Source organism: Octopus bimaculoides, chromosome 8 (genome assembly GCF_046866305.1).
Source record: "Octopus bimaculoides isolate indiv1 chromosome 8, ASM4686630v1, whole genome shotgun sequence".
NCBI classification, from domain to species: Eukaryota; Metazoa; Mollusca; class Cephalopoda; order Octopoda; family Octopodidae; genus Octopus; species Octopus bimaculoides.
The window spans coordinates 83866003-83879679 of record NC_142935.1 but is presented as its reverse complement, the minus strand read 5'-3'; the positions used below and the strand labels follow the sequence as shown (position 1 = coordinate 83879679).

General features: G+C 35.6%; 1 protein-coding gene across 6 annotated transcripts in view; it reads left to right on the top strand.

Moving 5' to 3' along the window:
* The window catches only part of LOC106872431 (glycogenin-1), a 31950-nt gene extending 29982 nt beyond the window's left edge, over positions 1-1968 (top strand). For all 6 annotated transcript variants that reach the window (XM_014919432.3, XM_014919431.3, XM_052970204.2 and 3 more), the window contains one exon: positions 273-1968. In XM_014919432.3, coding sequence (XP_014774918.1) covers positions 273-461 — 189 coding nt within the window. In that variant the 3' untranslated portion in view covers positions 462-1968. The remainder of the gene's footprint in view (positions 1-272) is intronic.
* Positions 1969-13677: the final 11709 nt, after the last annotated feature.

The following is a 13677-nucleotide window of genomic DNA, read 5'->3' as shown; positions in this document are numbered from 1 at the left end:
ATCCTTAAACATTTAAAATACTATATAAATTCAATTTAATACTACATGTTAATTTGAAATTATTCATATATTGAATTTGGTTTTACTATTCAAAGATAATTGTAGAAATAAAAAAAGATATTTTGCTTGTAGAATATAATTCAAAATTTTAAACAGTTTTCCTTTTTTGTTTTTCTATTTTTCCCTGTAGAGCTTAATTTTCATAAGCTTTTCTATATGCTTACATTATTAATATTTTCTTTTGTTAATTTGAATAAATTTCTCGTTTGCAGATTGCTCTTACTGGTCCAATCATTGGTGCAGATTTAAGCTGTCAAGGACAAAGAGCAGCAATGGATGAATTTGAAAAACGTATGGCATGGGAGCATGGTGAGATTGACTATATGGGGCAAGATAGTTTTGATAACATCCAACGGAAACTTGATTTGAATTTAAATCAAAATCAGTCGGGCAGCATGTGAATGATTTATACTCAAGTCAAGTGAAAAAAAAGAAAAAAAGAAAAAAACGTTCAAAACTTGTTTTGAATAAGCTACATATATTGAAACTGCTCCAAAGCTATTAAATCAACTAACAAACTACTTGAACTGCTATGCACTTCATTACATATTTTTTTCTTACTTCTGTGTAATGACCCAATCTATTAATTTGACTGCTCCATATTGTGACTGACACAATGTTACTTTGGCTTTTACATTATTTCCTTAAAAATTTTGAGCAATTTCCCTGCTTTGTCATAAGATATATTTAAAAAGTTTGTTATTAAATAACTTTGTAAGTATCCTAGACTTGAGATATTAGTTTTTAAACTTTTACATTATTTTCCTTCTGGTTCAAAAGTCTTTTATCTTTAAGTGATATAGATTAATTTTCAAGAATCTGTTATTAGAATAGCATTCTCTGTCCCCTTAGGTGCCTAATTTTTCTGCAAGATTTTAGTGCATCATACACATTATTCATCAATTGAGTTTCTGTACTTTTTACTCTGCCATCTGATGAAAATTATTTGCTAATTTATCTAAAGTTGCTTTCCATTTTTGAAGAGAACAATTGAATTCTTCTTTCCTCTTATTGGCTGTCTCTTGGTGCTGATCATTAAGAACAATAACTCTGTATAATACAGCCACTTCACTATATAGGGTTGCATTAAATATATTAAACACCAATTTTATCCTAAATGGTAGTTTATAAATTTAAGTGTTCAACTCAATAGTCTGGTTGTATCTAACTTCAAGCAGTTTCATAGTACCTCAGAGGTTGACAGTATTTTTTCTCCTTTAGAAAATCATTAACTTAGAAAAATTGTTTTTGTTTGTGACTTTTGCATTTGAGTTTTAACTCCTTATTTTTAATAAGGAAGACCAGACATTGATAATTTTGACAATTTCTTGTTCTGTCATAAAATCTGTGCTTCTGAATTCCACTTAGAAGCTTGGGATTAGTTTAGAGAATTGGTATAAGCTTTGTTGGTAAATTGCTCGGTCTTGCCATGTTCTGCTGTCAGTAACTGCAGCTCATTAGCTGAGGTAATAATCACAGCAATTTCATTGTTTCATCAAGAAATGACAATGTGACTGATGGGAAGTGGCTGTCACAATTATTAGTGTCTCTCCAATTATGATATCCTGGATAAAATGGAATGTGTCTGTAATTTCATTTGCAGTCCACGGTTGAGGTTATAAGAAGCCAAACTATTTATTGCATGCTGTCAATTGTAATGACAAGATTGATACTACAATACTGTAAAGATTTTAAGAAATAAAATCTATAACTGTTTTCTCTTCTTGACATCTGTACCAAAATGGGTAATTTTCAAGATTGTGCTGGATTCATGGTATGATCACCTGAACAAAGCATTAAAAGTTTGATGTTTGAATTAGCATTTTAAGTGATATATGTATATAATATGACTCTTTGATAATTTTGTGATTGAAATAGTCTTAATTAAATAAAATATATTTGGCAGCAGTTTGTTTTAGCTTTTTTTTTTAAAATTTACCAAGATATAGTCTTAACTTGATATTTTCATTTTTCTTTTGAATTTGAATTCAACCATCAATTTACTAGATGCTGGTTTCTATTTGTGGATCTTGAACATAACCAAACACTTAATAGACTGTTTTAAACAAATTTAGGTAATTGTTGAAGGAAGTTATCTTTTACAGTGTCTCCGTGTGGAGACAATATTCATGCAATATCCATGGTATATAAGAAAATTTAAATCTAGTAAATATGTGTGTGTGTGTGTGTGTGGTGGTGGTGGTGGTGGTGGTGGTGGTGGTGGTGATATGGTGATGATGGGTGTGATGGGTGGGTGTGTGTGTATATATATATATATATATATATATAAATAAAAGTATGCAGGAGTGGCTGTGTGGTAAGTAGCTTGCTTACCAACCACATGGTTCCGGGTTCAGTCCCACTGCGTGGCACCTTGGGCAAGTGTTTTCAACTATAGCCTCAGGCCGACCAAAGCCTTGTGAGTGGATTTGGTAGACGGAAACTGAAAGAAGCCCGTTGTATATATGTATGTATATATATATATATATATATATATATGTATGTGTGTCTGTGTTTGTCCTAGCATGGCTTGACAACCGATGCTGGTGTGTTTATGTCCCCGTCACTTGGCGGTTCGGTAAAAAGAGACCGATAGAATAAGTACTAGGCTTACAAAGAATAAGTCCCGGGGTCGATTTGCTCGGCTAAAGGCGGTGCTCCAGCATGGCCGCAGTCAAATGACTGAAACAAGTAAAAGAGTATATATATATATATATATTTATTTAGATACACAGACAATTATACAGTACCTTAATTTCACACAATGCCAGTAATGCATACATATATCTATGTGTATATGTTACTGGCATTGTGTGAAATGAAGGTATTGTATACCTTGTTGAAGTTTTAAGAATATTTAGCATTTAAAAATTTTTCTTTATTTTTTCCTTGATAATATTGGTTGGACATTTTATTAATGAAATGAAATCTCTGAAAGCTAAACATGTATAATAATAGCTAATACAATCGACAAGAAATGAGAGAATTTTACTAGTAAACTGATATACAGAAATGTAAAGTAAATAAAAAGTATTCGGAATGAATATTGCTTCATTTTAGTCTTCTATTTATTGCAGAAATTTGAATTTTAATGATGCCTCCAAATTGTATAGTACATTTTTGTTAATATAGAAATATTTCTTAGTTTGATACTTTGTCGTATACATGCACTTAATGAATTCATATCCAGTTTGCAGAGGCTGTTGTGTTGCAACTGTCTTGAATGAGATTTATTTATCCAGTAAAGTGTCTTTCCAATGCCAATAAAGGCTTCTGAAACATGCAATACTGTTTTAAGACTCCCTTCAGTTGTACTTAACCAACATAAATTTTCCAGATATCCATGGTGACAGCCAAATTATTGTCTGATGTCTTTCGTCACTTTCAAGAAGAGAAACAAGTATAGCACCATACTAAACTGGCAGAAATATGTTTGATATTTTCATTTTTTCTTGCTTGTTGTTCGAGATTGTTTTGTATCTTGCTGCTTAGAACATTTTGGTCATTTCCCACTTTACCTGTCCAGAAGACCTATAAAACATCTGCACATGATAACATTTTATACTTTGCCTTGAAGTTTATGGTATTCTACACAGAGCTTTATTTACATACAATGCTGGCAATGTCATTGTCAGTGGCATCATCATCATCATTTTGTTTGCTTTTTTTGCTCTCTGAGTATTCAGTTACTCCCCTTCTATATGGGTCAGTGGACCACATCTCACTTATATATTCCAGTTTTGGTTCAGTTTCTATTTCTGGATACCCTTTTCTTTCCTCACCTCTATGTTGTACTGGGTGTATTTTGTGGTGCTAACACTAGTTACATAAACTTTGTAGAGTTTCTAATAATTCAAGGCAATGGGTAGAAGAGTGAGGACAGTGGGGCCTGGGTAGGAAGATGGAAAAGTTAGTGCTGGGGAAAGTAATGAAAGGGAGAGTAATATAGGCTTTATGTTGCTGGTGTGAGAGAGAGAAAGAATGGGAACAGATGGGTGATGGTGGAAGAGAGTAATGGATGTCAATAGAGAGAGAGGAAGTGATGGCTGACATTACACAAAATGTTAACATCAAACAGGTCTAATGTTGTCCCTCTTCATATGTTTTGAGAGTGAATAAGATTGTGGCAGAATAGGCACAGGTTTAGTAGAATCTCTTACTACATAGGCAACATGGTGCCATGAGTAAGAGTTAGTGAGATAAGTTTGAGAGAAATGAGAAAATTTGTAACAACAGAGCAGCAGAATACAATGAATAAGATAGAACATGTAAAAGGGTGATGTGTGATAGACAAGTGATAAGAATGCTTGCAATAGTTTGATGCCCTCTTCTCAATGTCATTCACTTGTCACTCAAAGAGGTAACAAAGCTGGGTAGCAGATGCAGGCCTAAGGTTATATTAAGAAACCCACCTAGAGCATTATATACATCATCATTATTTAGTACTTTCATGGGTCAGATGAAATTTTATAAGGCAGATTTTACATGGCCAGATGTACTTTTTGTTAACCCTCATCTGTTTCCAAGTAAGTTGATATTTGTCCAGAAATGTTTTCACAGAAGACGGCAAACAAATGTATCACTTGTATGATAATGCAAGGAGACATATATTGTCATTATCAACATCAATAAATGCCAATCTCTTATATTGGCATGGGTTGGATGTTTTGGCAGTATTCAGTGTGTCAGGAAGGTCATGCTCCAATGTCTGCATTTGGCATGTTTTTTATGGCTGGATGCCCTCTCTAATGTCAATCACTTTACAGTGTGCAGGGTACTTTTCTGTGGTACCAACACTAGTGAGGTTGCCAAGTACCTCATATGATAGAAAAAGGTCTCCTCAACTGAGTGGGTGAGGGTGTAGTAGAGGGAGGTGACTTTATGCCAAATGTTTGCTGTAGATGTGATACATGGCTACCTTGGATTAATAAAATGTTTTGTTGGAGTAACTGGAAAGATAAAGATGCTGGTGACAATGTGTCAATGCACTGTCAAAGTTCAAGTAGGTGAGTATAAGGGAGAGAAGGGAGAGTGGATAGGTTCACAAGAGTAAGAGGTAAGTAACAGATGGGTGAATGTAGTGAATGGTAAACTAGATGTGGTGCAAGACAGCTGTTGGGTATGGTGAGACGAAAGAAGTAGGAATGACTTAGGAAGGAGGTGTTAGTACAGGAAAGGTGGAGAGTAGCAGTATAACCTGTACATAGAGTAGAAAATATTTTCCCAGCCTTCACACATCGTCTGCTTTCAGTGTGTTTTATTGCCATGCAATATCATAGTACATAAGCATCATACAGTTTTCTCTATATTCATTGAAAATACTTGTTAGCAGCAGAGCTAATAGCTCCCTGAACTTCTCTATCCACATTGTTACTAAGATTCTTATATTCTTGGAACACTTAATTCTATTGTTGATTAAGTCAGTTTGCAAACAAAAGCTGACAACTAAGTAAAACCTATACAAATATAGAATATAGACTCCTAGAATTAAGGACCAATCTTATGTGATGTGTGATATAGTGTTATTCGTTTTGCTCAGTCATATGGTGTCATCTTATATACTCTGTCCTTTAAGATAGTAGGATGTCATTTGAGGAAGATTTGGTTGTTCATTCTATCTGGTTGAATGACTATGTAAACTGTTCTGTCATTGATTTGATATTTTAGATGTTATTTTCCCTGGTTATGTAAAATCTATGGAATAAGATGTAAGCTGTTGGTTACTTGAAACTAATGTTCTACTGACAGTGTATTTCAATTTATGAGGCATGAATATCATAACTCACTTTTACCCATCAGAACCTATTCTAAGATATAAGGTTGCTGTGCTTTGTCAGAAACACAATAATATAGTTTTAGCGAAATGTAAATGAAATATCTCTGAGGTGCAGTGAGTGTTGAAAGCTGCTGATTGATTTGGGTTTCATATTGATAGAACACTTACAGGTGATATTGCTAGATATGGTAGCCATTATTGACAGCTAGGTTTACTGTGCTAATATAGAGTACAATGATAGGAAGATGTCTAGGGACACTTGCTATATGTAAAGTTGGCTGTAATGTGTAATGAGGTAGGAATTTCACTAGTTCTCTAAATGACTAACTATATGGAATATTATGTTCTGTTCCTTGTACGAAGAAAGGGTGAAAGTTAAATATAGAAGCTAGTCTATCTTAGATAACAGTCCCAGATATTGGATTTATTAACTTGGTCCCATCATCCATAGTGATCCCTCATGGGAGTCTGAAGCAATTCCTGTATGAATGTTGACCAGCTAAATTTAGCCTAGATTTTATATTTACCAGAATATATTAAAAGCAAAATTGTTTATTTACTGCTGTGTGCACGATCAAATCAGTCCTCATTGCTGTAGCAATTGGTTATAAAATTAATGGCAGGAAGCACTGGAAAAGAACAAAAACAGTAAGGCAGGTGGCTTTTGATAAGATACCACACTGTGTGTGGAAGAAGAGGCATTCAATGCCATCCTTCAATTTTGTAATGCTATATGTGGACTGAAGATAATTATGGTGTGGCTGTTAGGAAGGGCATCCAGCTGTAGAAACCATGCCAAAGCTGACATTGGGGGCTAATGCAGCTCTGTGGCTTATTGGGCCCTGTCAAACCATCTGACCCATTCCAGCATAGAAAACATGTTAAATGATGACTAACCAATTACAACAATAACACAAATTATGCTGATATTACTTTCTTTACAAATACTAGTTTGTATACTTAACATGACTTTGAAAAAGCAGAAGATATTCATCTTTATGTCAATATCTCAATCAGAAGGGATCAATAAACACAATGGAAATAAAACCACGTAAAATCTGTCAACTCCTTGGCATATGAGGGGTTGCTGAAAAGTTTCTGGCTTCAAAGATATCACGAAAAGCCTGGTTGGAGGCCAAACCTTCCAAGTTCTTTTACAGGGCTTAGAAAAACTGAAGGACCGCTGCAATGAGAGTGTGAATCTGAGAGGGGAATATATCGAATAAAACCATAATTAACTGATCCTCCTGTGTTTTCTTTCCCCACAAAGCTAGGAACTTTTCAGCACCCACTTGTATATGTAGAAAGTAAATCACATATAGAAAACAGAAGTAGGAATTCATATGATAGCCTCAGTATCTCCTGGAAAGTCATTGCTACATCATCGTTTTGCATCTACTTGCCATGCTATCAAGGGTTGGACAGCTTGCCATATTCAAAGCCAGCTTATGGTCAAAGGATCACGTGTTGCTTGTGTATTTCAATTTTGGTATGATGTCTACAGCTGGATGCCCTTTTTAACATGAACCACTTTACAGACTACAGTATATTATTATTTTTGTGACACCAGCATGACAGAAGCAGCTATATCTTCACTAAAGCTAAAAAGTACTCACACCTTATATTCTGTTGAGTGTACTGGGTACATTTATAGAGATCACTACATGGGCTCATATACTCTTTTATTTGGGTGTGTAGTATGAAGTTTGTTTCCTAATCCACATGGTTCTATGTTCAGTTCCACTGTGTGACACCTTGGGCAGGTGTCATCTACTATAGCCTTAGACCAGCCAAAACCTTGTGAGTGGGTTTGGTAGATGGAAACTGAAAGAAACACGTTGTATATATATGTGTGTGCGTGCGCGCGTCTTTCTGTCTGCTGTGTTTGTCCCCCATCACTTTGATAACCAGTGTTTGTGTTTTTACGTCCCTGTAACTTAGCAATTCGGCAAAAACGACCGATAGATTAAGTAACAGGATAGATAAAGTACTAAAATTTCTCAAGTTGGTGGCCCAGCATGGCCGCAATCTTATGACTGAAAAATAATAACTGTGTGTGTGACAGGAATGTTTAAAAAATCCTGATAGATCAAAAAATAAAAAAAACAAAATCAACTAAAGAACTTTAGGCCTATCAGAGTTATGTCCCTTAGAATGATTGTTTTAAAAAAAAAAAAAAAAGTTTTTTAGTCCTTATACTATGTGACAACTCCGAGAGGTAATTTGGAAGATGAGGGTGAGAGAAGTTGGAGAGGGAATCTTAAAGCTTGCTTGGGCATATACTTGTGTGTGTGTGCGTGTGTTCACATGCGCATACTGCGTGTGGAGGAAATTTCGTTCTAGGAAATTATTTTTAAACGCCATTTAGTAACACATACTGGCTATTCTGTGTGTCTTCTCTCTCAGTCCCTTCCTCTCTCTGTCCGCCCGCCGTCCACCCATCCATCCATTCACCTATCAGGCTAACCCTGAATCTCGGTGTCGCGAGATAGGTGTTCTTCGTTATGATAATATGTCAACTTTTTGATTATTTGCAATTCACTATCTTAAGAGGATTGTGTAAATGTTTACAAAATGCAAACTTTACAGGACATTTCATTGAGAAACTCAACCTAAGATCTAGATAGCTTTTATACAATTCTATAGATTATTTCATTGTAACGGCTAATCAAAATAATGTTTTCTATTATAGGTAAAAAACTTGAAATTTTGGGGATGGGGATTAATCGACTATATTCACCCTAAAGTTCGACTGTTACTTAGTTTATCGACCTCAAAAAGATAAAAGGTAAAGTTGACCAAGGCGGTATCTGAACTCAGAACGTAAAATTAGAAATAATGCTGCTAAGCATTTTCTCATCTGAAACTTGTAATCATTTATTGTAACTTTGATCTGGAGGAATCAATGTCATCAGATGGTATTTAACGATCATTGAGTGTTTTGATCTTGAACCGTGGGTCAGCAGTATTGGCCACATCAATGCTCATCATCCCTCCTGACTTCCAGCTTAACTCCTCTCCGCCGCTCCATAATCAGCGACAGACTGTTTCTGTTGCCTCCTCCATCCTACATACAACAACCGTTTTATCTCTTCCGCGTATTCCAGTGGCTGTAAACTTTCTCCATACTGACTCGGTAGGGAATCCTCTACAGCCAACCTCGATTGAGAATAGTCATGCCATCCCTTTTGTCCCCGTAATCATGCAAAAAGTTCTAGTTCTTGACACGCTTCCATTCAAAGGCTTGATCGCACCCTTCTGCCAATGGGAAGCTCGATCCAGATTATTACTTTTAACCTTTTCAGACCATAAAAATTACGTCTTGCTGCAGGGTTGTCTGGACGATAAGTTAGGTATACTTTGTAATTGGTGCTGTATAAAGTTGTTTAAACTATTATGCTCAGAGCAACCAAAAGACGAATACCTTTTTATTACAACAAGGTTTTCGCTTCAGTATTTATTTTCTTCATAACATATGTATCCATTTCGACATATGTCCCTTTCGATAATAAAATAAATAATTTTAGAATAGATTGCGTTGGTTAGAGATGGATTAAACGGCAAGTAATTGAAGGTTACGTAAAACAAACTTAAAGAATATATTTACTTGTTTGAGATTCGTGTTTGGAGATCATTACTTAAATTTTCTTGTCTGACAAAATCTTGCTTAATTTATAACAAACGTATCAAGTGGGGAACAAAAAAATTTAATTAACCAAACTCAAAATACTAATTTTTTACTTAAGGGAAATAACTCTTGTTATTTTGATAGTTATGTCCCGTTGATATTTAAATCTAACGTTAGTCATTGCCTATAATGTCAACTTCAGAAAGTTCGTATAAAAGGGTTTTATACAAACCCAAGAATGATATTTGATTTCTTCTCTGCAGTGCCTTTGTGTGTATGACAGTTGAAATAGTTAACATTGATCCCGTCAAAATATTTCTTTCTTCAATTTGAAGAATGTAATTTTCCATTTTGCGATAAGAAAATTTGGTGCTACTTTAGCGTGCGGTCTTTCGCAATCGTTACTAATGAGCTTTTCCAGTCACACCTTAATCACTTTTGCTGGAAAGTTTTGAGAAAAGATGCAGCAGATTTGTTTGTGGTAATGATGTACGAAGTGTGAATCGTTAATTGAAATTTAAGTGTAATTTATTAATAGATCTTTATTCAACATTAATCAATTTGTTTTTATCATCCTATAGTATAAAGTTCTTATAGTGGAGGTAGATCGCAAGCTAAAGTTGCATTGTTGTCCTGAGAGGGTTTTAGATATATTTCAGTCGTGAAAATGAACGCTCAGCTGAACAATTTGTGATCATTAGTGTTAAGGCAATATCTACATTTGGAAAGGCACACTCGATATTGTCTTCTAATATAATCTTATAAAGTTCAGCATGACTGAATCTAGTTTTTCTATTGTCTCTTGCACTGAAATTATGGCGCACATATAAATGAAACGGCTCAAGCTGAGCTGAGAAATTACTATTGAAGTCCTCAGGGTAAGTATCAATCAGGTTTTGACAATATTAAGAATAGTTCTCAGCGTTAGTAGATGTTGAAGAGGCATTACGTGGTACATCACATAGAAAAGAAAACTTTTCTGCGCTTTTTTTGGATATCTCCCCTCTTCTTTTTGTCTCAGTTGCAAATTTATCAACAATTCTAAGAAAGGTGGTGACACGAAAATTATCTCTAGCATTTACATATACTCCTGGTGCAACTCCGTCATGGGGTAACTTCTTTCTAATACGTTTACGAATTGCAGTTGCCTTGTAATCAGCATCTGGTTACATTTCCTCGGCATCTTTTTCATATTTTTCAAATTCATCTCGTGAGGTGCGCGTTTGCTCTGCTAATGATACGTACAGATCTGCATATATTTTTGAGTTCACATCCTCATCTTGTAGACCTTTATTTACTCTGTAAAAATTCTGCAAAATCTCGTTCTAAAAATTCAACATGATAACGAATTCTAGCTTTTGCATCTTGTCTGCAATATTATTTGCCTCTCTTCTAGTATCTCCCTTTTGTGACTGATCTTCAGCTATATATTCTAAAGCATCCAAAATCTCAAGGAAAGATTTCAAAATCGCTTCTGTGGCCATAACATGTGCCTCCCATCTTGTATCAGAGAGGGATTTTTAGACACTTTCATTTTTAATACGTTCTTTAAGAATTTTCCACCGGTCGACTGAAAAAAAACAGGTATAGAGTAACTGTACTGTAGAGAAGAAATGAACAGCCTCTTCACAGTAGTCAACAGCACTTTGGCCAACCAGATTTAATGAATGAGCTGCACAGGGAACATTTATAGCAAACTTGTTTGTTTCTAAAATTTTTTGCTGCATCCATTTATAACATCCAGACAGGTTAGTAGACCACAACCCTGGATCTTCTGCCAAATTGCGATTTTCTTCATGTTTTACAGAATGAATCATTTCATTTGCAGTGGCGGTATCAGTATCATGAGAATTTACGGGCAAAATGAAATCACTCAGATTAGTTATGAGACTTGTGCTAGATGAACGTGCTTGTGATACCTCGGTGATTCGAATGTCTTCATTATTTGATTCTGGAGTGATAAAAGAGGTATTTGCTATATTTGTGTTGACTTCTGAAGATGGAGATTGACTTTGGCCCAGAATCTATCTGTGCATCATCATCATGTTGATGTTGTAGATCTTTTGTGAAGAAACTAGTCAACTTTGCAGTCTCGTACTCTAATTCCAAAGTCTTCTCTTGTTTCTTATTTGCTAATTTTTGTTTTGAGCACCACTTAACTGAATCCGTTTCATCTTAGTTCTTGGGTGTCATAGCATTATATATATCTTAATACTCTAGTGAAGTTGAACATCTTATCTGACCACCACAGTCCCCAGTTCTCGATATTATTGAAATTTATGGTGCATTTTAGAAAAACAAGTAAGGAGTTGATATCCTCCACCATCATCACTACAAAAACCATAGACTGTTTTAGCTGAGGAATGGACAAAATTCCTTTGGAAAAAAAATCAAACTTTGCACGAGTCCATACCTCATAGAATTCAAGCTGTAATTACAGCCAAAGGCGGTCCTACCCCATATTAAAATAAATTTGCTTGAAGTTTTAAGGTGTTTCCATTATTTTGTCCAACCCTTGTATGTGCGTGTGCGTGTGTGTGTCCCAGTGCAGAAACTACCTTCCACGCTGCCAATAAGCCATAAGTCTTCAGTCTCAGCATTTTTGCTAAATGCCCAAGGCATCAGTTATTCTTTCAGTTAAGATAATAGTTTTAGTTCAATCAGACTGGGTTGCCGGCCACACTCATCACATGCTTTTCTTCGATCTTACTGCGACTCATCTTAACAACTCCCACTTAGAAGCTGAAGCAATGGTGAGGACTTATACCACCATTCGCGCTGACCGTATCGGTAGAAGAAAGGGAGGAGTTGATATTTTTGTTGTAGGGAATTATTGATAATGGTACATCCGTCCCACGTGATGAATGGAATAACCTAGTCACTATAAGTAAAGAGAAGTACGTGAAGTACCAGAGTACATAGTAGACGGTCAGAGATAGTCGTGTTTTTACTGGTTTTACTAAGTATACTGTATATCGAAGTGGGTGTTATAACAATCCAATATTTTAAGGATTATAATAACTTTCCTACATGAGTCATTTACCGCTGATACAAAAGTTTAATTCTCCAATGGCTGTTGTGAATCAGTGTCTGTTTATAACAAAGCAAATGATTTATCAATAATTAGGTTCTACAGGCTTCTCCAAGTGTCGCTGTTGTGTTTCAAAGAATACCTCATGAATATTAAGTCTTTCATTCAACAATGCCAATCTGATAGTGGTTTAATAATGGGTGACTTTAATTTCCCCTGTGTTGACTGGTCTACTCATCTCTTGAAGACAAGTGTGTGTGTGTTTCAATCCTAGAGAAAGCAGCAGTGGGATCACTTTTCGAATTCACGAACGAATTTTCCCTGCCCCAACTTGTTCTCGTTCCAACGAAATCCAACAAAAATACATTAGTGTTTAATAACCACATTAACAGTATCAATAATTCAACACGATATCTCTGTAATTTAAGATCCTGGCAACTAAAAGTGATGTGGTACGATCACACCCTTTTGACCTCATGGATCTACTGAATGCTAACCGGAAGACTCACGATCTTTCACTCGTTGGTTGATCTTAATCATTCTTTCACCACAAGGAACATCAATACATCCTGGCAGCTATTTATGGACATTGTCTCAAATATATGGTCGTACCACACTCCACTGCAGTCCTTGAGAAAAACTAAACACAGTCTCCCATGTAACAGAAGAGCACTTATAAGAAAAATAAAAAAGGATTAATCGGTGTCTATCACACGTGGGCATGCTTACTAAGTCAGAAAACAGCACAGCTTCCATGACTTTCGGAAACATTTTTTCACACTCAGAGTTGCTGAAGCACGGAACAGACTACCTGCATCAGTTGTTAGCTGCCGAGACATTGCATCCTTTAAAACTTCCATACTTCCTGAAATTCACCGACACTACATCTGACATCCTCCACTGCCTCCATACGCATGCACACATGTATATCATGACTCATACACTGTTCACTTTCCTAAAATTTGTACATAATTCTATGTACTATGCATGCAACTTAGATAAGTTGTAGTACACCTGAGCACTTCCTCTTCTTCTTCTTCTTCTTCTTCTTCTTCTTCTTCTTCTTCTTCTTCTTCTTCTCCTCCTCGTCCTTCTTCTTCTTCTTCTTCTTCTTCTTCTTCTTCTTCTTCTTCTTCTCCTTCTTCTTCTCCTTCTTCTTCTTCTTCATGATGTGTCATGTGA